We start from the raw sequence: 25,058 nt of genomic DNA, 5'->3' as shown, positions 1-25,058 counted from the left end.
CCTTGATCCTGACCTCTCTAGGCGGCTTCCAATCCCCACTCGGCTATGAACCATGGCCTCTCAGCATGGCCTACCTCACAGGGGTGTTGTGGGGTTTCTTCAGAACTGTGTTATTCCTATGCAGACTCATTTTTTGACTATTTTGTAGTCCTTATAGGCCACCCTGACAGTTCTTCAAGGCAGGCAGCTGTGTTAAAGGACTGTTTTGTTCCCTTGTCAAATAGGCTTATGTTAGAAAGGCCTGTTGTGAATACACTGGGAGTTTGCCAGATATTGCCACTTTCACCCAAAGCGCCACAATTCTAGCATGGGCAAGAAGCCAGGATAAACTTGGCTCTGTAGCTTCCTCACTTCTCTGGGCCTGATACCCCTGAGTTGCCTTGCTTGCTCCGCTGTCCTGCCCCCGCCGTGCTGTTGCCCTTGTTTGCTCACCTCCCGCATACGCTTCAATTTATATTTCTTTTTAGAACATTTGCACAGGACAGCCATGCATTCCGCAAAGTACTTGGCATCATGATTCTCCCACAATGCCTCTGGACTCATGGAAGGGGCAGGGAATCTTGCAGATACTGCAGCAGGTCCTTGCTGGTGTTGACCCCCACAGCTGCTGCATCTAAAGTGATTTTTTAAAAGGCATACCTAAATTGTTAACCCTTGTTTACAGAAATGCATTTGCACAGGAGGCGGAGTACTAGCAGCTGGATGGATGTGTTGCTGTTTTTATTAAATCGCAACAGCTTCTCCTGCTGCAATCATTACTTGCAGTTTTTGCCAATTGTTTCTCCCCGCTCCAGGCATCTCATCCACTGCTATTTTTGAGGAGGGCTTTGTAGCAGCACTGCCCCCAGACCAGAGTCACGAAGCAAACTCTTGGCTTTGTTTCAGTGTCGGGTCACATGGGAAAAGTATACTTACTTTCAGCTCGGGGCTGTAGTTCAGTTTTGATCTTCAGCACATAGAAAGTATATAAGCAAAATGAGAGCTATAGCTTAAACACAGAGAATTGTAGCGGTGATGTTAATGCAAGAGGAGGGATGCCCTGCTGAGGAATCAACAATAGAAAAATCACACTGTTGAAATGCTGCTCAGGAAGAAATTGCATCCACTGCACAAATTTGCAAACCTTGTTTTCCATTACAAACAGCATACAGCAAGATAACAAGGGTAAATATTTGATTTTATTACCTCTTAGAAAGAAGGTTTTGCATATTCTGTTGAATTAAAATGATATAAAAATATAGGCTTTAGATACCAATAGTTTTTTATGTTTTTAAACACCTTTATCCAGTGCTTCTTTTCCATCACCTGTCTCAAAGAAGCACATCAGACACCCAGTTTCCCCCCTGTAATGTAGAAGGTTCAAAGCTTTATTTTGAAGTTTGTTTAAACAGATTGGACAATGTTTTATGGGCACATAAACAACCAGCAGTTATTTTGGGGTGTGTTTGCTGTAAGCAATAACATTGTATTTCCTCTCAAGATGTTAACACGGAAGGTGTCTTCATAAACCTAACCCACACAGTCGATATTGCCAAAATTGCAGGTTTAGATCACAAAGCAGCTTCTGAAGTGTCTAAAGTCTGTTCTTGAAAACCAACTGCACCATTAGGAAACCAAACCACTTGATGGCCAAATTGGGGAAAGGACACCAATATCATTGGAATCCTCTCGCCCCATACTAAGATGTATTTTTTATATATATATATATATATATATATATATATATATATATATATATATAAAACCGCCTAGTGAGTTTTGGTCATGGAGAGGAAATTACAGCTTCCATAAGCCTCTGGACAACGGAAGGGTGTCCATCAACTGAACACCCCTCCTCTGATAGGTATGCTCTCATTTAATCCATGTTCTATGAGCTTGATATCTTCCAGGTCATCTTTTACGATGCTGATCAGGTGGCTGAGCCCTTCTTGCTGCTGTTTCAGATGCTAAAAGAAAGGGAAGGGGGGAGAGAATAGCCACGTAAACACTCCGCTTTGCCCTTCCCAAGCCTAGCCTATGAATTTCCTGGCAACGGTCAGCCCTTCTGTTTGTAAAATGCTAGGCATCAGTCCTCAACTGAAAGATCACAACTGCTCCAATCTTTCCCCTGTGTGTTTACATGAGAGACATGGGTTACTCAGCAGAAAGTCACATGCTGATACCTCCCCTTTCATACACATTAACACTGGAATCCAGACCCAGCGTTAGGTCACAGCTCTTGTTGCCTTATTCAGCTTACTATGTTTCGGTGTGTTGTTTTTTAAATGCAACTTTCTAGCCCTTATGTTTCGGAAGACAACCTTGGAAACATGTAAGCGTTGCCTGGTGGCAAATGGCCAAAAATTAGGGTTGACCAGGGCTTGCAGCAGAGTCCGTTCCCCAGGTTTTCTATGCTATCAAGCACAAATTTCACTGGCCACTCCGCTCCCTCACCTCACGCAACAAAAACATCCATTTCTTTGGGAATGGAAATACTGGAAGCACAAAATATGCATCCGGGACTTTCTCATGTTATTGTGACGAAGGAATTTCCATTCCTGCCGGTTGTTACCTGTTTAATTTCCCGCAAGAGGTCTGCATCGATGTAGTACCTCTCTTCCGATCTCACAGCTCCAAAATGGTTCTGCATTCTGATCTGGGACATCAACTCATTCAGCCGGCCCTGGAAGAAATAAAGGAAGACCAATGCTGAATTCAGGGCAGAAAGCAGTTTCTTTTCCCCTGCCCTGTGGGACAAGTGGCAGAGATTTATAAGCAGATCCAGTCCTTAGAACAGGGGTAGGCAACCTAAGGCCCATGGGCCGCTCCCAAATCACCCGCTCGGCGAGCCCCCGTGCGCTTCACTAAGTGGCACAGGGATTCGCTTCCGCGACGCCAGAAATTGCGTCTACGCAGACACCAGAAATCACGCACACAATCTGGCCCACGGAGGAATCTCTGCTGGAGTGAACTGGCCCAGGCGAGGTAAACCTTGCCAACCCCTGCCTTAGTATCTCCAACAAGCAAGCATCTCAAGGCATCTCATGATGTGGCACCCTGCTGACTTGACTCAGTAACCTCTCACTAAGGCTGCTTTATTGAAAGGAAGCACCAGTGATCAGGTTGGGAGGCCTGTGAAAATATACCACTTACAGATTTTACCAGATTAGTTTGAAGGAGCTTGATGCATTTCAAAGACACTGTCATAGTATGATTTTTCAAAGAGGAACTCTAAAATGCATCTAAACATGAACAAACAGCATGGCATAGGTCCAAGGCGGACACAGCCTTCCACATTAGCATAAAAGAACTTGGGAGATGTAAGACAGGCATGAAATGCAAGTGCACAGAAGGAGCAACTGCAAAGCACCAGGCAGTTTACTGCACAGTTCTGTGTTTGGTATGCAAGGTTATGCGTCCTGAATTGCTGACCTTGAACTGTGTGGGAGCATTGAGTTCACACTGGATCGTATCCAACTGTACGCGAAGCTGCTCCTCATCGGCTTGGATGGCATAGCCGCTTTTCCTCTGGATCTCTTGCTTGATTAACACCTTCGTGAAGAAATTAAGATGCTTTAGAAGGCTATCCCTTACCCCCCCCCCCCCAAAAAAAGAGATTATCCTTTTTTGGGCAGCACAGCTGAATGTAGAGCACCTGGTCTGTTTTTCCCAAGGTGCCTTGGGGATGCAAAATATGCCTGGAAATGGGAAGGCCATCCTCAGACACACCTGAGGTCAATAAGGCCGCTCAAGGGAGTGGACAGGTGCAGAGTGTCTTTGCACAGAGCCACAAGAGGGCCTTATTGGTAGTGGCGCCCACCCTGTGGAACACCTTGCCATCAGATGTCAAGGAGTTAGACATTTGAAGGCAGCCCTGTACAGAGAAGTTTTTTTAATGTCTGATATCTTACTGTGTTTCAATATTTTGTTGGAATAATATTAATATTAATAATAATAATATAATAATAATAATAATAATAATAATAATAATAATAATAATAATATTACTAATTTATTTATACCCTGCCCATCTGGCTGGGTTTCCCCAGCCACTCTGGGCGGCTTCCAACAAAATATTAAAATACAATAGTCTATTAAACATTAAAAGCTTCCCTAAACAGGGCTGCCTTCAGATGTCTTCTAAAAGTCTGGTAGTTTGTTTTTCTCTCTGACATCTTGTGGGAGGGCGTTCCACAGGGCGGGTGCCACTACCGAGAAGGCCCTCTGCCTGGTTCCCTGTAGCTTTGCTTCTCGCAGTGAGGGAACTGCCAGAAGGCCCTCGGCACTGGACCTCAGTGTCCAGGCAGAATGATGGGGGTGGAGACGCTCCTTCAGGTGGGCAGGGTACAAATAATAAAATTATTATTATTATTATTATTATTATTATTATTATAAGATACACATGGAGGTTTACAGAGTAAAAAAAAGAAAGAAAGAGGAGCTTATAAACCCATTTTCTCCCTAGTTGTGTAATAATTTATTTTTTAAGGTACAATTGAAAGTTAAGAGACCGTAAAATAAACATGTCCAATGTACACTATTCCATCCCATAAAACAACCATGTACCATATCAACTGTTGTTTTTTAATTATAAAAGGGGGGGGGGAGGGAGTGGAGGGGAATGAGAAAGCAGAACCTAGAAAGGCAAGGGGCATTGTGTGGCTAAACTGGGATCAAGACCCAAAGTTTCTTTGATCTCCTATCCAAACAGCAGTCTGAATGGCTTTAAGAGGAGAATGAAGATCTGTCTACTGGTGGCTGATTAGCCAGGACAGCAATAGGGAACCTCAGTCTTCTAAGGTAGCAGAGAGGTCTGGGAGAAAACACAAGGTCAGGGAGAGCACTCTTGCCTTCATGGCCTGGGCTTATGGACTTCCCAGAAGCACCGGGGTGGCCCCAGATGGAATCAGGATGCAGGTATAGAGGGACCTGGGATCCTTTTTTTATGGTCTTATCCATCTTCCCCCACACTGCAGATGGGAGGACTGAGGCAGAGACAACAGGGGCTTGCCTCAGGACCACCTTAGACAACCCTTGTTGAATTGAGACTTGACCTGAATATTTCCTGACCTTCATCTCATGTTCTTTGCTACTGCACTTTACCTACATTCTTAATCACCACCCATTTTTACCACAGGGACAAGCAACAGCCTACCTGCAATGTTCTGTGCGAAAGATCCATTAGCTTCCGCTTGTACTGAGCTATTTTGGCCATCGTTGTAGTCTGGTTTTTCTGAAGCTCACTTATGTCTTCTGATATTATCTACAGACAGGGAGAGATTGGGTCAACTGTTTAAAGAGAATGCACAGGTTGTGAACTATCAGTCTAGTTTTACACCTGAGTGTCCCTTCATGTGTCAAAAGCCTTTTAAATCCTTTGCAGATGCAGCCCACAACCAGCTACAGAATTATAAAGCTGGGTGAGTCTACAGTGACTGCTCTAAAAATCCCCTGAAAATCAAAAACACATGCTTCAAAAATCACAACAAGCCAACTGCAGAGAGAAAAAATGGATGCAATGTACCATAGCAGAAATGCTTTGGGGCAGGGAACACTTTAATAGAACTCAAAGATTAAAACAGATTTGATACCATTGAAGTTAGTCCTGCAAGTAAAGAGGTATTACTGATTTAGCCACTAGACAGATTTAAGACTAAACACAGGAAGCTGCCTTATTGCAACTCAGTTATATTGTCTGCACTTACAAGGAGTGATTCAGACAGTTTTTGCCAACACTACTTTGAGATGTTAATGAGTGAACCTGGGACCTTCTGCGGATAAAATGTACTATAGTGAGCTATGTCCCTCCTCTAAATTAGGGAGGTTAGACTGAAATCCCATTTTTTTTTAGAAGAACCTTCATGCATGCGACAACAGTGGATAGAATTTTCATAGCAAAAAATTGGAAAGGACAAGTGATACCCACCAAATTAGACTCGCAGGTGAAGATGATCGAATATACAGAAGTAGCCAAAATGACGGGAAGTTTAAGAGATGATTCAAAACAGAGATTAAATAAAGAATGGAATCTCTTTAGAGAGTATATAAAACAGTACTGTAAAAATGTAAATGCTTTAACAGGTCTGGACTGAATCTTGCAAGACAAGAGAGGACCAAATAATAAAGCAATTTTAAATATTTAGAAAGAGGAAATATAAAAGTGTGAAGTAGAAAATGAAGTTTAGATAATCCAAGGGGATGAATGGAAGTCAAGAGAATGTGATGTTGTTTGTTGTGTTTTGTTTGGTTTGTGTAAAATGTACCGTATTTTTTGCCCTATAAGACGCACTTTTCCCCCTCCAAAAATGAAGGGGAAATGTGTGTGCGTCTTATGGGGCGAATGCAGGCTCCTTGGCTTCAGCGATAGCAACGCGAAGCCTCCGAAGCCTGCGCTCCGGAGGCTTTGCGTTGCTTCCGCTGAAGCCAGGAGAGTCTGCTCTTTGAGGCTGGCGGTGGGGAAAGCAGGGCTTCCCCCATCGCCAGCCCCAGAGGATGGGGGGCAGCGGGAAGGCGCGCAATGCCTTCCCGCTACTCTCCAACCCTCCTGCGGGCTTTTGCGGGAGATGGGGGAATTCCCCCACCTCCCACAAAAGCAGGCAAAAGCCGCACGCTCTTTAAAGGAGCTCCGCGGCTTCTGCTGGCTTTTCTAGGAGGTGGGGGAATTCCCCCACCTCGTAGAAAAGCCCGCAGGAGTCGCGCACCCTTTAAAGAGCGCGCCGCTCTTGGGGGCTTTTCCCCGAGGAGGGAGAAGGGACTGACTTGCCATTTCAGTCCCTTTTCCCTCCTGGTCGAAAAGCCCATAGGAGTCGCGCACGGCTCCTGTGGGCTTTTGCGGGAGGTGGGGGAATTCCGCCACCTCCCGCAAAAGCAGGGAGAAGGTCTTGGAGTAGCGCACAGGCTGCGTGCAGCCTGTCTGCTGCTCCCAGAGCTGCGGGGGGGGGGGGGAAATCATATTTTTTTCCTTGATTTCCCCCCCTGAAAACTAGGTGCGTCCTATGGGCCGGTGCATCCAATAGGGCGAAAAATACAGTATGTATTGTTCTAGTAAAGCTATAAATTAGAAAAATAAAATAAAATAGGGAGGTTAGACTTCACTTTGAGCATCTCAAGTGTAGCTCCCAGTGAAAGTGAATAGACTGGGTTGATTTGTGTCCCTGGAACACACAAGCAGTAGAAGCTCAGTGGAAATATTGTAGAATGTGCTCTGCATCTTGACTTCTCAAAGTTTGGCATCTTCCACTCTCTTTACAACGGACTTGGAAATTGCTAACCCCAGCCTAGGTGGAGCAAGCGACCAATCCCTGGCCCCGAGAGTCCAGAGTGCTTTATGGTATTAAGTTTCTGGAACCTGGAACACAGGATTTACAAAGCAAAAGGCAACTAGACTCTTAGCCAGAGCATCCATTGTCGGCCACAAATAATCACAACAGCGGTATTCAGAAGCTGGTGCTCACATCTAATCTGGTTTGATGCTGCTTCGTCATTTGGTCTTGGACTTTCAACCTCCTCAGCAGTTCTTTGAAACCAACCATCGGCACTGGAATCAGCCTAGAGAAGTAAGAGCATTGACGTGGTAGAAATTAGGCAACACATAGAAATGATTAGGCTATAGGAGCAAACAAGGCACTCTAACTAGGGAGTCAGGAGGCCTCACCATCCCTTTAAGGGGAAAGGATGGTGGTTTTTGTCTCTGGTAAATTACCATGAATCTGGTTCAAACACATGCACACACACCCTTGATTGTGCTAACTCTGTTGCCAGCAGCTGGAAGTCTTAACAGATTCCACTGTAGACTGTTGGGTTTGACGTCCCAACAAGCTCTTCAAGAGTACGTATGTGGGATAGCATGCCTGAATATGCACCAACAGCTAAAACTTTCTTCAACCTGCAAATTTAGCGTAGCTTCTCCCCAATGTGGTAGTAACAAAGCAAGATTTTAACACAGGGACACACTCAAGCATGCATTTCCCCACATGCATTCTTGTGATGGTTCAGTCTTGCATGCACCTCCTAATTGAAAGCCATGTAGATTTCAGTGTGGCGTTATGACTATTTTCCAGCTATTGCTTTTGGGAGCTTGGGTGCTCATTTTGCCCATCCCTTCTCAGAAAGACACATAATTCCCATTTCAAATTATCCAAGCAATGCAAAAACCACCTTGAAAACCACCAGACTTACTTTTCAGGATCTGGATTGTCAACTTTGGCCTGTTCCCAAATGATTGGATCAACTCCTGGAAAAGGAAAAACAAGGTACGTCACTGAGGACAATATTGAGTCATTGAACCTCAGCCATTGTTTAATAGGATCAGTTGGCGGTAAGATTTATCTTGCTAAAAACACCCAGATTTAACACATGTATAACTCATAGCCCCCCTCCCCCCCCAAAAAACAGGTGAACTACATTTCAGAAGTGACAATTTTAACACACTTCAGATATTTTCTTCATATCCCATTTCCAATTAATTCAGTCAATTTTTCTCTTGTGAGAACCCACCCCTAAAGAAGCATTAATTACTGCTGCAAGTACCTTTTTCTGTTTCTGTCCTGATGTTTTGTCTCATGACCAACCCACCACTGATCTACTGCACAATGAGTGAGTTAGAAGATTATTTACTTGTCCTTTAGGTCTCTTTCCAGATTGTATCTACAAGCCAAGTCCAATTAAAATACATCCCATATCTAAAGCAAACCCCTTAAATGGCTGGCCAAACACTTATTTTTAAAGAACATGACAATTCTTTCAGCTTGTATTACAGCAGGACATGTTCCTCCATCATCTAACCTTGGCCCTCCAGATGTTTCGAGACTACAATTCCCATCATCCCTGACCACTGGTCCTGCTAGCTAGGAATCATGGGAGTTGTAGGCCAAAAACATCTGGAGGGCCAAGGTTGAGGAAGCCTGATCTAACCAAAGCACTTGGCTGCAGTACAGATTACCTGCAGGAGGACTCTGTAGCAGCTGCTTGACCTGCGCTGGAGAAAGCTCTGTCCTGGCCATGATGAGGGTGACTCCAAGCTGCTGCAGCTGGTTTTTGACATTTGCTTGTTCAAAGTGTGCATACAGAGTGGTAGATGGGACTCGCCTGGAAGTCCCATTTGGAGATCGCTCAACAACATAGATGACTACTTCAGTCCTAAAAGAGCCAATACAAACACTTATATTTTACACATTTTAAAAGAATTTACTGTTGTTACACTCAAGGTTGATCTCAAAAAACCAAATGTATTCATAGCATTATAGAATTGCAAGGGACCCTGAGGATCATCTGGTCCAACCCCCCTGCAATGCAGGGACATGTAGCTGTCCCATATGGGGATTGAACCTGCAACCTTCCCCTTATCAGCACCATGCTCTAACCAACTGAGATGGTCTGGCCAGCTTCCTCCAATTATTATCTGCCTGGCTGGGCTCTTCATCCGATGTATGTATGGAGCCTTGCTATGGCATCAATTTCCACCCACCAGCAACTTGGATGGGATACTCTGTACATGGCCCTCCAAATGAGAGGGCCTGCTCCTGAGAGGGATGTCTTCCAGATAAGAGGAAGCACCTCTGCCCAACCTGGCACAGAGAGGAGCAAAGGAGGCGAGGTGAAATGGGTCTGCCTACACCTGTTAGCCATCCCTGCATCAAGCATGTTACTCTCCTTGGGCATGAAGAGGCCTTTTCTTGCCAGGAAGGGACACACATGCACCATGCAATTTACTTACTGATCATCTGGCATGGTCTTCACACCTTCCACGTTGACTGTGAGAGTCTGGTTTGAACCTAAGATTTTGTGCACAGATTCCACAAGCTGCTGCTGCTGGCTTCGAATTTCTGCTTCCTTCTTGTTGAAGACCAGTGCTACCAAGCCATCTTCATCCTTGTTGTTGGACATGCAGCTATAGCCAACAGCCTGTGAAAGGACAGCAGCCTTTTCAGCCAACAAAAAGATACCCAAACTTTTTGCTGCAGCAACACAAAGACATGAAAGCTACGATTCCACAACTCCGTGAAATGTAGCGAAGGAAATCAACTCTAAATGTCTAGCAGCAATTAAGACTAGCTAGCCAACCAACCGTTTCCAAAAAGGTGGTCTTCAGAAAAACCAGTAATACCTTAAACCTGCAGAAGGGGTTTTCCTGCGAGAACTCCACTGGGGCAATGCTGTTGTTGAAATATCCTTTGCCTGTGCCCCAAAATGCTTGCAGCTGGTTCCACTTGGCCAAAATAGCATCTCGCTCATCTCCCAACAGTGTGGGTGCAGAAAGGGCACTTGCTGTGTTTATCAGCTGGTTAGACTGGGCAGGGGCTTGAGCAGGCTGACTGAAGAGGCTTCCTAGGGCTAAAATGAGATGGGAAGATAGATGGCAAATGAAATCCAACCACGCAAGGCTAGCCCACTATCCTCTCCTCAAAGTAGCCCCTTTGTAAAATAAGATGCTGACCAAGGGTTTACATATTTTCTGAGCTTATCGCTATTATATTTTTTGCAATTTAGGCAGATATATCATCATCAAACCTTTATTGGCATCACATACAAACATTCAGAATAAATAGGCCAGTGCGATCTCGTTGCCATTTCAACAGTACAGTCATTTGCCAAAGGGAAGAAGAGGAGAGCAATCTATTTCATCTCTGTGGGTCTCCAGCAAGGGCAGGATCCTGTAGCATACTTCGGTGACAAAAAAATCAAATAGAGGAACTTAGCTACTGTCTTGGTATGCTTCTGGTCTCTCCCCTGTAATAAGAAGCGTATAACCTCTGTCTCTGGTTTCCATGTTGGAATACATAGATGGTCTAGAAATTGTTGGTGGAGATAATCATTCATTTTACATTTAAGGGCCATGTGAGCTAGAGTTTCCACCAGGTGGGCATCACACAGGCAGATCCTATCTCCTTCAGGCAGATATGTGGATGCCTGACAAAAATAATAGCTACAGCAGACGCCTGAAACACCCAACCAGAATACAGTTCATAAAGTCCACTTCTTTTGCCCATCAGGCTGTCACCCAGATGTCTGATGGGAGGGAGAAGGGAACAGAGGAAAGAAGGGGTTCCAATATGACATAAAGAGGTTAGATAAAACCCCTGGCACTATTTAGCCTTCGTGTACTTACTTGGTTGCTGCTGCTGCTGCTGGGTGCTGAAGGCTCCAAATCCCAAACCAGTTCCCAAACCTGTGCCAAGGCCGGTACCTGTCCCGAAGCCAGTACCAAATCCAAACCCCTTGTTCTGGGTAGCACTAAACAACCCTTGAAAGAAGAAAAGCGGGACAACACAGTGTGAATAAGGTCATGCTAAGCTCCTGCAATGCTTTAACTGGAAAGACATGTGCAGTGCAATTCATGCGCTCTTACCACCAGCCCCGGTGTTGGTAGGTGCCGAGAAGCTGAACGTAGATCCAGCTGTGGTGTTTGCCGTCCCAAATCCTCCAAAGGCCCCTAGGAAACCAAAATGAACAAGTCAAAAGAAGAAGAAGCCCGGCAGGCTCTTACGAGGCCACAGTTTTGACGATCACATGCCGGTAGGTTTTTTTTAGGAAGGGAGATGGTGACAAATGAATGTTGCTGAGGAAACAACTCGTATGCATTGCCCTCGTTTAAAGCCGAAGCGATTGCAGAGAAGGGGCTAGCACTAAAGTAGCTAACACGCTTTCATCTTTTGGGAAATCATATCAGATGCACATTTTTGTTGTTATTTTTTGGAAAGCCTATCCTGTTACTTGAGGGAAAACACATATAAATTCTTTTTTAAAAAACAACCTAATCAGTGCAGTGCCTCTGGTTTAAACTACTCTAGAACATCAGTGCTCCTTATGTGGTCATAAATATGTCTTCTGAATTTTCCTTGCATTGTAGAAACCAGCTGCTCCCAGCACTCTTTGCATGCCTTTCTTTGTGCTAAACAGGCACAACAGAGTTGATTAAATGGCTTTGCTGGAGCTCCCAGAATAGGTTTCAATCAGAAGAAGGGTTCCAGCCTGCCATTGACACATTGGCCCTGCAACTGCTGTGCTGCCTATATGGACCCTGCTCTTCTCCTTGACCAGCACTGTTCCTGACTGAACTTTTTGGGTGAAAGATGCACTGGTTAAACCTGTCCTGAAGCACTCAAAACCTATACAGTCATAAAATTGGGGGATGGACCCAAAGACTAAGTTAGTTGTGCTTTAGCCCCACTGAAATCAGTGCTGCCCTGGGCTCCTTTGGATGAAAGTGCAGGATTGTAAATGTATTAAACAAAAGAATAAATAAACAGATAAATAAATAAATACTAGTGTGAAACCAAGTTTTTATAAATGCATTAGAATTTGTGATCCCTGTCTGCACTCAAAAGATTAAAGTTCAGTTATAGCTGCCATCTTAAAACAATTACAGTATTTTAGTGTAATACTAGTAACAATCGTAGCTCAGTGGTGAGCTCTTTCTCGTGCCCTTCCTTGCACAGAAATTTTCCAAGAAGAATTTTAAAACTGATTGGAAGTGTGAATGCATTTGTATGCGGTGGGTAGAGGTGCGAGAGACTCACATTGTGAAAGCCATTCAGACCAATCACAAAGCAAACAATGTCACTGGGGTGAACAAATGGTTTCTTTTAACAGCTGAGATGAGAGTTACACTATACAAATAATTGAAACTGTTGCATATTACAGTACAGAAATGACAGGACTATGGAATGATATAATTTCCTATACGAACAGCCACAAGAACTGAAGGTTAACACTAAATGAGTGCATTAGAAATACTGAATATTAGAATACTGAATATTAATGTCAGGCACATTCAGATACAAAGATGGATCGATGCCTGGCTGTTCAAAATCAGCTAGTTGAATTATCAACTTGTTCTACAGACGGTAAATAGTTGAGAATGTTTAAAAGTCAGAATCTTTTTGTCAAAGCCAGGATATTTCTCAAAGACCAAAAGTTAGGATTGCTGATTTTTTTTAGCTGATCGTATAAAATTTGCTTCTCCATTAAGCCTTGATAAAAGTGTGGTGAGTTCGTGATGACTGAAATCCAATGAAGAGACGTAGGAAAGGGGGGAAACATAAATGCAGTAGGGTCCAAGAATTTGAGATACAGAAAAATACCTTTTCAAAGTTATTCAACTTTATTACCAAGGGATCATAATTTTATATCCCTGTTTGCAGAATGCACATGGCAAATTTGGCCTGCTAAGACACTCTGGCTGATTTTCCTTGGGGAAAAGCCATTTTAATGACTCAATCTAGATCTACATGGATTCAAGGTTAATTCGCACATTACACTGTTTCATAGGCACACAGTAAACGGGAAAATTGTGAAAGGAAACTGAGAATTCAACACCCTCCCAAGCTTATAGGGCACAAACATGGTGGATGTGTACTATGGAGGCATGATTTGCCATGAATTCATCCCATGTTTGGAGAGGTTGTCTCCCCTTCACACTCTACATCACAGCAAGTAGCTAGTAGTCCCACAATGCTGTGTTCCGTATGTATTGCCTCTCACATGGATTTCCTGACTGTGCAGACTTCCTCATTTATTGAATGGAGGGACCTGATCAATCATTTCTTTAACGAACGCATAGACTGCATCCTTCTGTGAAGCTTTATGTTCCCATAAGCAATTGCTGGATCAGAGCAGTCTCTCTTTGCAGCTACTTCAGTGATAAAACAGCTTTGAAAAATTAAGCATTTCAGTCACACATTTAAGGAGTCCGATGCAAATGTTATTTAAAAAGCTACAAGAATAAAAGCAAAAGAGGTATTCTGCTTCTACTCCAGTCCTTAAACACTGAAAGAGGTCTTCAATTGATTTTAATGGAACAATGCCACATGAATGAGCTTAGACCCCAGGGGCCTGAAGCAAATTCTTGGACCCTTCCCAGCAACAATGCAATTACAAACACCACTTGTGTGCATTCTCTACCTGCACTGGCCAGACTGTTACCAAAATTGAATGGTGGAGCCGAGGTAGTAGACACACCAAAATTCCCAATATTAAAATTCACTGCAGGATTAGCAGTTAATCCAAAACCCCCAAAATTAAACCCGCTGGCAGTGGAGTTTGCTGTTTCAAGCCCACCAAATCCTGATGAGTGGGAAGCAGAAAAGAAAGCAAGGAAGTATTAGTGAGAAACAAAACATGTAAGCAGTAAAACCGTTTCTGATTAGCAAAAATGAGAAATTTCAAAGAACGCAGGAGAAGAAACATCAGTCCATAGCAAGAAAAAGTACAAGAGAGTTTCTCTGCTGTCATAGGACAAATGAAGTTTTCACTGCCAAATATTAGTTCTGCACCAAAAACATGCAAATAAAAATTCCTCCTCAGTATGAGAGCAGGGTGTTTTGAATGGTCTACGTTTTGAAGGGTTTAGAAGTAATGAGCTGAGCAGTACACTTAGGCTTAACATTTTGTAGATATGAATGACCAAGTAAAGAACCGTTAACAAACTTGATAGTGGTTCCCTTCCCCAAACTTCCATATGAGAATTACACTCTCCCCATGGCTGATTAATATGAATACTTTGCATTTAGACATGGATTTTTGTTCAAAGTGCTTCACATACATTATCACAACAGTCCATATCATCATGCAATTTGTGAATTCCCAAGTCAAATGCAGCCTGCCAGCCACATACTAGACAAACACATACTCTTCGCAGTACCAGGCAGACAACAGCAGGCTAGCACAGCACTTCTCAATTTGCTAAGTACTGTGGACCTCCTGTTTTTCAAAAGCCAAGCCACAGGACTCTACAATCCTATGTATTTCGGAGGAATTAGCACTAATTATGTTTATTTGTGGGGCTCTGCAACATGGGACTGGCAGCAGCCAGAGACCTAGTTTTGCTAACGGATGGGAACAGAAGCGTGGCAGTGGGAGAGCCACACTTTGCAGCCCGTTGGCCTCTCTCTACAATCACCCTGTGATATTAATGAATAATAATAATAAGTGCCTCTTTTGTGTGTGGGGGGGGGTCCTCCTTTGGGATATATATAGTTACATTTATACATAGACCCTGTGATATTAATGAATAATAATAATAAGTGCCTCTTTTGTGTGTGGGGGAGGGGGTCCTCCTTTGGGATATATATAGTTACATTTATACATAGACCCTGTGATATTAATGAATAATAATAATAAGTGCCTCTTTTGTGTGTGTGGGGGGGGTGCTCCTTTGGGATATATATAGTTACATTTATACATAGACCCTGTGATATTAATGAATAATAATAATAAGTGCCTCTTTTGTGTGTGGGGGGGGTCCTCCTTTGGGATATATATAGCTACATTTTTATACAAACCCTGTGATATTATTATTATTAATAATAATAATAAGTGCCTCTTTTGTGTGGGGTGGTGGTGGTTCTCCTTGGGGATATGTGTGTGTGTACACACACACACTTGCACTGCAGGGGTTTGGTCTCGAAGACCCTCGAGGGTCCCTTCCTGTTCTAAAACCCTGCGCCAAGCGGACATTCAGGCAACCTTAAGGCGCATCATCATTTTGTGCTTCTTCGCGTCTTCCTTGCGCTCGCGTTCATTTGGGCGTGTTGTCGTGCTTGTCCTGACCTACGGCTGGAACAAATAAAGCTGACTTCCTCCCTCCCACCCCCTCCGAGATCGCCCTGCGCCTCCGAAGCTGCTGCTGCTGCTCCGCGATAGGCAGCCAGGGATTCAACAGGTGCTGCCCTTCCCCGCCCCCCCCGCTACCTTCTCGGTTGCCAGGGCGACCAGGGCCACGCCCCTCCCCCCGAGCTCGCCCCCCCCCGCCACTTCCCCGCACTCACCCGCAGGGTTTGGGGCGGCTGCAGCGCCGGCGGCTGGCCCGAAGTTGAAAGCCATGAGGGAACCCGAGCGGCGGCGGCGGCGGCAGCAGCAGCACCCACTGACCCTGGGAAGGTCCGCTCAGCGTCGTCGTCCGGGTGGAAACTGCAACCCCGACGCGGGAGGCCGCGACCAGACCATAGAGATAGGAAAAGTGTAGAGTGGAACCCAATATTAGCGCCGGCCGCAATTTTCTAGGGACCCGCCGCTCTGCCCTTCGGCCTCCCTTAACTTCGACTCCCCTTTACGCATTTCGTGTCGAAAAATCAGAGCGGGAAACTAGCTGAAACCTGGCACCGGGCGTCCCGGTTTGAAATCGCCGTGGCGCGTCACTCTACATTTGTGCGTCTGTGGTGAAAAAAAGGTTCCGCCTCCGCCCGGAGAGCGACGCTCGAGCTGGCTTGTTGCCCCGGCAACGAGGCGCTGTGGTGACGACGACGACGACGACGTAAGATGCCATCGCGGATTCCTAGACCGGCCCCTGAAGCGCCACCAATTGGGGAGCGGGCTGCGGGAAGGTAGAGGCTCCGCCTTGTGGACTGGAGGGGAAGTGCCCGATGGGATCCTGATGGGGAAAGTCGGCCGTAGGGCAACCCATGTCGGAAATGTAGATTTTTTTGGGGGGGGGGGGAGAATTTCCAACAACGTCCCCCCCCCCCAAAAAAAAAACCTCAACAAGTTTTCCACTTTTTGAAATATGGCAACCTGCTTTGGTGATCCTCACACCTAATGATGCGGGATACGGTGTGCAATAGGTTCAAACCCTATTCCGACTCCGACCCTAGGAGTCCTCATAAGAGATCTGTTCCTGGAGGAAGAACTGTGAGGGGAGAGACTCCATCAGGCAAGGCCTCCTTCCACCTGCCTTGCTCCACCCTCCAGTCTCTTCTTCTCATTTTGTATTGTATTATTCTATGCACTGTGGCTTGCCGTTGTTTTATTGATTATAGTTTAGAAATTATTTATTGTAACTGTTGAGCGGATTTCTGTTTAACTTTCATATGCTATTATTATTTAATACTATTATAATGATTGTTGAATATTACTTTTTGATGTAGGTTGCCTATTTTAAAGATATGTTTTATTATCCCCTTTTTGTATTGCATTAGATTGTTATAAAATGTACATTCTTTCTTTCTTCAGCTTGTAAACTGCCTTGAGTATTGTAAGATAGAAAGACGGTATACAAATTAAAAATGATGATGATGATGAAAGGAACTGCAAACTATGACTCTGTGAGGTGATTTAGGATGTGTGTTTCAGGCCTCGGCAAGTTTAGTCCTGCGCCATCCGGTCCCGTTTGTCACCTGTTAGTCCCGTTTATCACATGTTTAATTACACCACCATTGTGTTCTCCTGGAGTCTGCTGCAGTGCATGCTTAGCAGTAAGGTTTGCAAAGGACACACTTGAGAATATTGCAAATGAGTCCAGTTCTGGGCCTGTGTCCAGTTCTGGGCACCACAGTTCAAGAAGGACACTGACAAACTGGAACGTGTCCAGAGGAGGGCAACCAAAATGGTCAAAGGCCTGGAAACGATGCCTTATGAGGAACGGCTAAGGGAGCTGGGCATGTTTAGCCTGGAGAAGAGGAGGTTAAGGGGTGATATGATCGCCATGTTCAAATATATAAAAGGATGTCACATAGAGGAGGGAGAAAGGTTGTTTTCTGCTGCTCCAGAGAAGCGGACACGGAGCAATGGATCCAAACTACAAGAAAGAAGATTCCACCTAAACATTAGGAAGAACTTCCTGACAGTAAGAGCTGTTCGACAGTGGAATTTGCTGCCAAGGGGTGTGGTGGAGTCTCCTTCTTTGGAGGTCTTTAAGCAGAGGCTTGACAACCATATGTCAGGAGTGCTCTGATGGTGTTTCCTGCTTGGCAGGGGGTTGGACTCGATGGCCCTTGTGGTCTCTTCCAACTCTATGATTCTATGATTCTAGGTGCAGGGATCACTGGGAGGGCTTTTGTCTGTAGCAGCTGCACACTTCCCCCTCTTCAGTGCATTTAGCCAGAATTCTGTTCTCTCTTCATTGGCAGGTAAACACACATGCCTCTTCGTCCAGGAGGGGTGAGGTGCACTAAGTACAGTGGTGCCCCGCAAGACGAATGCCTCGCAAGACGGAAAACTCGCTAGACGAAAGGGTTTTCCGTTTTTTGAGCTGCTTCGCAAGACGAATTTCCCTATGGGCTTGCTTCGCAAGACGAAAATGTCTTGCAAGCTTGTTTCCTTTTTCTTAACACCGTTAATACAGTTGCGACTTGACTTCGAGGAGCAACTCATAGAACGCAGTGTACATAGTAGCCTTTTTTGAGGTTTTTAAAGACTTTGGTGATTTTTGAAGCTTTTCCAAAACTTCTTTTGCAGCCATTTGGTAAGTTAAGCTTTTAAAACTTTTTTGGGGGGGTTTGGATTTTGGGTTGGGGTGTTTGGAATTCAAGGACTTGGTGTTGGGGAGGGGTTTGCAAGAATCTGGAAGCTTGTGGTTTTTTTTTCTGCATTTTTATGATTTTCTGTGACCATTGGGGCACTCTGCTGTTTTTTTAAAAAAATTCTGGATTTGAATTTCTGTGTGCTGGGTGGCTAGGGGAACAGTTGGGGAGGGGTTTGCAAGAATCTGGAAGCTTGTGTGTTTTTTTCTGAATTTTTATGATTTTCTGTGACCATTGGGCAACTCTGTTTTTTAAAAAAAATTCTGGGTTTGAATTTTGAAATGTTCTTTACAGTATGTGTGACTTTAAAGAGCACTTAATAAACTCTTGTTGTACCAAATTTGGCTTTGTTTGGACTTTTTTTGACCATAGGAACGCATTAATTGATTTTCAATGCATTCCTATGGGATTTCGTGCTTCGCAAGACGAAAAATTCGCTAGACGAAAAAATTCGCGGAACGAATTAATTTCGTCTTGCAAGGCACCACTGTATTGAAAATGTATTTTCTACTGCTGCTGCATGGCTATACAGTGGTACCTTGGGTTAAGAACTTACTGTAATTCATTCTGGAGGTCCGTTCTTAACCTGAAACTGTTCTTAACCTGAAGCACGACTTTAGCTAATGGGGCCTCCCGCTGCCGCCGGAGCACGATTTCTGTTCTCATCCTGAAGCAAAGTTCTTAACCCGAGGAACTATTTCTGGGTTAGTGGAGTCTGTAACCTGAAGCGAATGTAACCTGAAGCGTATGTAACCCGAGGTGCCACTGTACTTCATTGTGATTTCAGTGATTTTGTGGTCTTTTGCTTTAGCTTTTTTGCGTTTAATCTAGCCATAATACCAAGATCCTTTTCAGAGGCAAGGGAAACTGCAGAAAGTATGTTTTAGGCCATACTAATGAGAAATGACTACCCAGAACTCTGGGACAGCTAAAAAGCACACAGTGCGTACAGGGGCAGACTTCGGTCTTTCCAATTTCAATGGCGCCTCACCCGAGGCCAACATTCAGTGCCCCTGCCTTCCGTCCTGCTTAGTGGAGTACATCTTCAATGCAATACCTTACAACACTCCTAGGCTCTGTGCCCAGAGCGATGGAAATGGTCATTGCTGCCCTAAATTCGCCTCTGGCGCATAGTAGTTAAACTATGGCATTTGCTCCTACAAGAGGCAACAATGGCAATCCATTTTGATAATTTTAAGAGAGAATTAGACAAATTCATGGAGGATAAGGCTATCATCAGTAACTACTAGATGTTCTATCCTCCACTGTCAGAGGCAGCAAGTCTCTGAATCCCAGTTGTGAGAATCACCCATGGGCAGAGTGTGGCTGCGTTCATTCCTGCTTATGGACTTGCCACAGGCATCTGGTCCAGCTCGTCTTAGCATTTGTCACCTGGACAACTGGCAGGTAAGAATGTATCTGCTCACCTGGCCCAAGCATATACAGTGGTACCTCGAGTTAAGCACCACATTTTTTCGCTCTATAAGACGCACCAGACCATAAGACGCACCTAGTTTTTGGAGGAGGAAAACAAGAAAAAATATATTCTGAATCTCAGAAGCCAGAACAACAAGGGGGATCGCTGCACAGGGAAAGCAGCAATCCCTCTTGCTGTTCTGGCTTCTGGGATAGCTGCACAGCCTGCATTCGCTCCATAAGACGCACACACATTTCCCCTTACTTTTTAGGAGGGAAAAAGTGAGTCTTATAGAGCAAAAAATACGGTACTTAATTCGTTCCGGAGGTCTGTTTTTAACCTGAAACCTGTTCTTAACCTGAAGCACTACTTTAGCTAATGGGGCCTCCTGCTGCTGCCGCGCCGCCAGAACAAGATTTCTGTTCTTATCCTGAAGCAAAGTTCTTAACCTGAAGCACTATTTCTGGGTTAGCGGAGTGTGTAACCTGAAGCGTATGTAACCTGAAGCGTATGTAATCCGAGGTACCACTGTAAATGGACAGGATTTCCTACTGTCTTCTCTCAGAAGCAGCAGAACTAGAACAGGCCTGGTTGGCATTTTTTTTACATAGAGATTCAGTAACTAAACAGATGTTCCTTTGGAGAAAAATATTCAGAAATGCAAGTTACAAGAATAAGGAGAAAAGGCAATGAAACAAAAAAGCCGTTTAATGTGATATTCCACATTAACATGACAACAGTTCATTGACATGACAACAGTCCACTTCGTTCATTACTAACAGGGCTGAGTGTAAAGAGTCAGTGTTAGATACCCCCCACCAAAAAAGGGCATTCTTTTTGCTTTGGAGTAACTACCATGATTGACCTACAAAGAATTGCCCCAAATAAGAGCTGAATCTTTTCCATAGTTTGTCTCCTGATACTAGATTCCTCTTTTTTTGCATTAAAAAGCTGTCAACTGTGACATGTCCCTAGAGATTTTCTGGCTGCACCACTAAACATGTTTTAAATATGGAGAAGTATTATTGAAGAGAGATTTGATAGTAGGCTCTTTTACTGCTTCTACAGTGTGATGGTTAAGATAAACTCGTCATCAACTATTGTTGTGGCCTTGGGAAAACTTAGGTCCACATCATATATGGGCCTAATACATGTTTCCTGGCTTACACCAGTCTTATAAATATTCTGTATATTTATAAGCTCTCCAAGCAATTTAATAAGCCCTTACAAACCATTAGTTACGTCAGCGCAGCCCACAAGAGAACTTATGTTCCAGGAAATCCCAAAGCTCCTCTCTCGGAAGATGACAAGCTTCCTTGAAAGATGGCTCATCCACAGCTTCAGGAGACTGTTGGACGTTTCTTGCAGCAGAACTATTTAACAGGGAAGCAAACGGTCTCCACTACAACTAGAAAAATAAAAGTGCCCACAAATGTCACCATTGCCACCCCTCAAACCAAAAATAGGAAAGGATCCTGGAGCTTTCAGTTTTGCTCTTTCACTAACTTTGCATTCACTCAGTCGTTCACAGCAAGCAGCTGGCCCACCCTGTTGTATACATGGTTCTGCCTAAATTTAGAGACACGGGACAGGCAACCTTTTATGAGGGCTGCTCGGTGTTTTATAAACACTGCGCAGCCCTCGCTTTAGCCACTTGTGATAGTACTGCGCACAATCTCCCTGCCTTGACCAGACACTATAAACAAGGGAGGAGAGACTGTGGCCTTGCGGAAGTTGTTGGACTCCCATCAGCACCAGCCAGCATGGCTAATAATCTGGGATCACGTTGAGTCGTAGTGAAGCAAAACCTCGAGTGCCATCTTTTCCAAATCCCACATAACATAACTTAAGCAGCCTGGGAGGCTTTGCACTGTTAGGAGGGCCTAAACACTACTCAACCCCATAATACTAAGACTGAGAGGCAGCATCAAAGGGGCAATTTCAAGAACTTGGAATTCCTTTTAAAGTATAAATGAACACTGAAAGGTGATCTGGGCCAATGACCTAGCTGTAGAGGCGCATCTATCAGAAATAATACTATACTAATACTATTCATGGTTCTAAGTTATATTTTGTTCCTTTGTACCCTCAGAAATATATACAAGCAGCCTCCCTGCTGCCTTCCAGTTGTTTTAAGCAATGCTATGTGACAACTGCTGGAAGTGTAAACGTTCATGCTATAATTTTGTAAATGTACTGAGGGAAATAATTTGCACAAGCTTCCAAGGAAACAATTAGGGATGCACATGAATCTGCAATGCCTGCAGCCCCCATTGGCCAACCACGGGGCAGCTTCCTTCCATGAGATGACTCTCAGGTTCCTAGTAATGGGAGAATCATCTCTTTCTCCTACATAGACTTGAGGTCTTTAATGAAATCAGGAGTTGGACAACACCTGGAAGGCCACTGGTGAAACCACCGCTGGAAATGGAACAGTGGACCACATGGGTCTTTCGGCTGCTCCAGAAAAGGAATTCCAGCAACATATTCTATGGTTCCTGCACCAGCACAACCAAAATAAATGAGTAACTGTTCTTAGTGAACACTATGAATGACAGAAAGTTGTGTGTCTTGACAACCACTCCAAAAATAGATGGGGAAACTGCTTTCTTACTGCAGCTTCAGGTAATAATTGCTTTTCCAATGGGAGGGGGAAATGCAATCAACTCAATAATGGGCCGTTTGGATGGGGGGGGGGAGATAGTTATACCATGTTACTTTGAAGAATCAATAAGAGATCTTTAAATATAATAATGGGGCATTTGGTCAGCAGGCAGAATGAGATTTTAGGTAATGCCAGAAGCAATGCAGATTACATAAGGAAGAAAAAGTGTACAGAACACTGGCAGGTTATGTTGCTTGCTATACCTATCTAAGCATGAGCTGGGCCTCTCAGAAGAGACTCAGCTGGTCATTAAGTAACGTAGGTTGGTTTGACCTAGTGGTTGGAGCTACCTTCTCTCCAGCGAAGGTAGCTTGCAATCCAACTCTTCCCTTCTTCTCCAGTGTGCACACCTGTGCAAGACAACATTGCAGCTCTTTTTCCATAGGCTTCTGATTCAGGTGCCATAAACTCCCCATTAGGCAACGCAGTCCTTTCCTCTTCCAGACCTCACAATATGAGTTTGTGCCTTTTTACACTCAGGGAGGCTCAAAGGTTTCTTTCTAGATAAGCAGACAGGAAGGGAGGGTTGGCACAGCTAGATGCCTCTCGCTGAGAGGTCTCTTAAAACGCTACATGCTGCTAGATCTGAGAAACCGGCTTATTCGGAGATTATGTCTAAAGAAACTAGGGAAGCAATTGCAACTCCAGGCTGGGAGCACCGGGGTTGAATCAAGCAGCAAAACCACCATTGCATACAGAGCCCTCCTGCCACCGCAGAACAGGATGGCAATAAAAGCTGCCCATTGCTGTTACACCAACTCAAGGCTGGCTTGGCGAGAGATCAGGTCCATTGCCAATAGCTGATCCAGCTAAGGCAGCTCTCCCTGCCCATCCCAAAATGCCTGGTTTTCTGGGGGGTGGGGGCAGTGTAAGGTTGGCTGCCGCCAGTGAAGGTAACTGTCGATGGTTGCTTCTACCTGCCTGCACTTTCAGCATTTTTGCAGTGATGGGAGGCTCCTGCTGGCAGAGTTGAGGGCAAAAGGACAGCGTTGCATTTCCTAGCCCCTTCGAGGTAGCATGTCAAGGGCTTGGTTTGGTCTGTAGGGAGACCTCACAGAGAATGCAAGAGGGGCACGTCTTTGACAATTTTAGGCAGCCCATGGAAAAAGAGCAACCAGTGATCTTTACAGGTGTGCCGATTCAAATGCACTCCCTTAGTGTTCCTTATCAAATACTTGAGAGCCGGCTCTCGGGAAACATTTTCTACCCACAGACCAGCTTTTAGAAAACATTTGCATGGCGGGCGGTGGGAAGACACACCAATTCACCTAAAAGACAGGTGGTGAACTGGACACGTTTTTAAAATAGCCCACTGGACCAGGTATCTGTGACTCCCAAGTGGCGCTGCTAGACCGGCTCCAGGTCACTTTCACAGGTATGCATTCATGGGGAACCACCCCAAAATCGATCCAATGGATGCAGAGCAGGATGGTACAAGGGTGGGCTGTGTTAGTTCTGCAGCCATACCCGCGAAAAATGTGATGGAGGCTGGAGATCTCCCTTTGCATCGTAGGATCAAGATCATGAGCTAGCTAGACCGACAAAACATTCCCAGCTGTGCAATGTGAAAATGGACACAAGGAGGAAACTAAAATGCCTGGTATGTCAGAGAGGCTGGCAGTAAGTCAGGTTACTGAAGGACAGGATTGTACCTAGTGATTCTAATAAATAAAAACGGACCCATTGCAGCTGACACAAACTCCTATGGCCCGCCAAACAGGCAAACAAAAGGGGCCGATCCACAGACACCTACACTACTACAGTCCCATGGGAGTCAATGGGAGAACACCAGTGCAAGTGTCTATAGCCACACAGGGATATTAGAACGCTGCTTTTTGCAATCTCAGAAGACAACGGAAGTTGCCTTTGTTCCAGCTTTTTAGAAAAGGCAGCACTGCAACCTCCACTCTTCAAACAGCAGTCCACTTTTCACAAAGCAAACCCTTCCTGAATGCCGCAAAACCCGAAACAGAATGTTAACATATATTAGTGTGCAGGGGAGATGGTTGAGACTGTTGTACAGCGTAGTGGTTGCAGTTAAGAGCAGTTTGCATAGTTCAGTCATCACTAAGCTCGTTTCTGAATAGTGTTGTTCTTGTTGTTGCTGGGGAAATTGAGTCACGATGTCCGGATGAGCGGCGCTCTCTCGTCTTCGGAAGCCTGCAATTAAGACAGGTAGGAAAGACAAACACAGAACTGAAAGGTGCTATCCTGACAGGTATCAATATTGCAATCCAAGGCTGACAAATACAGCATGCGCTTCCCTCACACTGTAGAAGTGTCTCGGTTTTATACCTGTAAAACTGTCACAGCTTCCCGCAAATAATTCTGGGACTTATGGTTTAGGGTGGGTGCTGAGTATTAAGAGATCCCCAGCTCCACTCGCAGAATTACAATTTGGGGGGGTGGGCAGAGAATTTCACGAAATTAGTTGAAGTCTGTGTTATGTATATGCCTTAAAAGATCACACAAGCACATATATTTGGAAAATTACAGTAGGGATATGATGTATATGGCTTTTAGGGAAATGATCTTAGATATCTATCATGTCATGGTCATAGGTTTTCCTTTAAAAAGTTGTGCGTCTTAATGCACATGGTACCATGTTCTAAAGACTGTACCATTTCAGACTGGAGGTGTGGTACATCTGAATGTCCAGTTATAGCAATTATCTCCCTGCTTGTGGAAAATTAGCACACCAGGGACAGGCTTTTAAATCTAGCCTCCTCCCTCATAAGTCAGATTTCTACATGCGGGGAAG

General features: G+C 44.6%; 2 protein-coding genes across 4 annotated transcripts in view; both read right to left on the bottom strand.

Moving 5' to 3' along the window:
- Nucleotides 1–1,335: 1,335 nt before the first annotated feature.
- NUP54 (nucleoporin 54) lies at nt 1,336–16,116 on the bottom strand. Of its 2 annotated transcripts, XM_081020905.1 has the most exons (13): nt 15,747–16,116; nt 13,882–14,043; nt 11,327–11,410; nt 11,087–11,221; nt 10,085–10,311; nt 9,695–9,882; nt 8,921–9,117; nt 8,158–8,212; nt 7,434–7,527; nt 5,135–5,242; nt 3,412–3,531; nt 2,552–2,662; nt 1,336–1,946 (listed from the first exon to the last, which is right to left on the bottom strand). In XM_081020905.1, the coding sequence occupies exons 1-13, from the start codon at nt 15,799–15,801 to the stop codon at nt 1,818–1,820; spliced, it is 1,665 nt and encodes a 554-aa protein (XP_080877031.1). In that variant the 5' UTR covers nt 15,802–16,116; the 3' UTR covers nt 1,336–1,817. The 2 variants fall into 2 exon arrangements, with proteins under 2 accessions (XP_080877031.1, XP_080877032.1); XM_081020906.1 differs by lacking the exon at nt 13,882–14,043 and having other exon boundaries at nt 15,747–16,109.
- Nucleotides 16,117–20,322: 4,206 nt separating this feature from the next.
- SCARB2 (scavenger receptor class B member 2) overlaps nt 20,323–25,058 on the bottom strand; it is a 44,654-nt gene continuing 39,918 nt past the window's right edge. For both annotated transcript variants that reach the window (XM_081020947.1, XM_081020948.1), the window contains one exon: nt 20,323–24,457. In XM_081020947.1, coding sequence (XP_080877073.1) covers nt 24,416–24,457 — 42 coding nt within the window. In that variant the 3' untranslated portion in view covers nt 20,323–24,415. The remainder of the gene's footprint in view (nt 24,458–25,058) is intronic.

The sequence above is a fragment of the Podarcis pityusensis genome (genome assembly GCF_964106645.2).
Source record: "Podarcis pityusensis genome assembly, chromosome: 9".
Lineage (NCBI taxonomy): Eukaryota > Metazoa > Chordata > Lepidosauria > Squamata > Lacertidae > Podarcis > Podarcis pityusensis.
The sequence above is the reverse complement of the archived record's forward strand: the minus strand, read 5'-3'. Positions and strand labels throughout refer to the sequence as shown.

What these genes read in the sequence shown, in the direction of transcription:
- NUP54 (XM_081020905.1), bottom strand. Translation starts at nt 15,801, where the DNA reads ATGGCTTTCAACTTCGGGCCAGCCGCCGGCGCTGCAGCCGCCCCAAAC. An exon ending in TTTCGCACAGAACATTGCAG is followed by an intron (nt 3,532 to 5,134) that starts GTAGGCTGTTGC and finishes TTCTTCACGAAG; the next exon opens with GTGTTAATCAAGCAAGAGAT. An exon ending in ATGCTCCCACACAGTTCAAG is followed by an intron (nt 2,663 to 3,411) that starts GTCAGCAATTCA and finishes TATTTCTTCCAG; the next exon opens with GGCCGGCTGAATGAGTTGAT.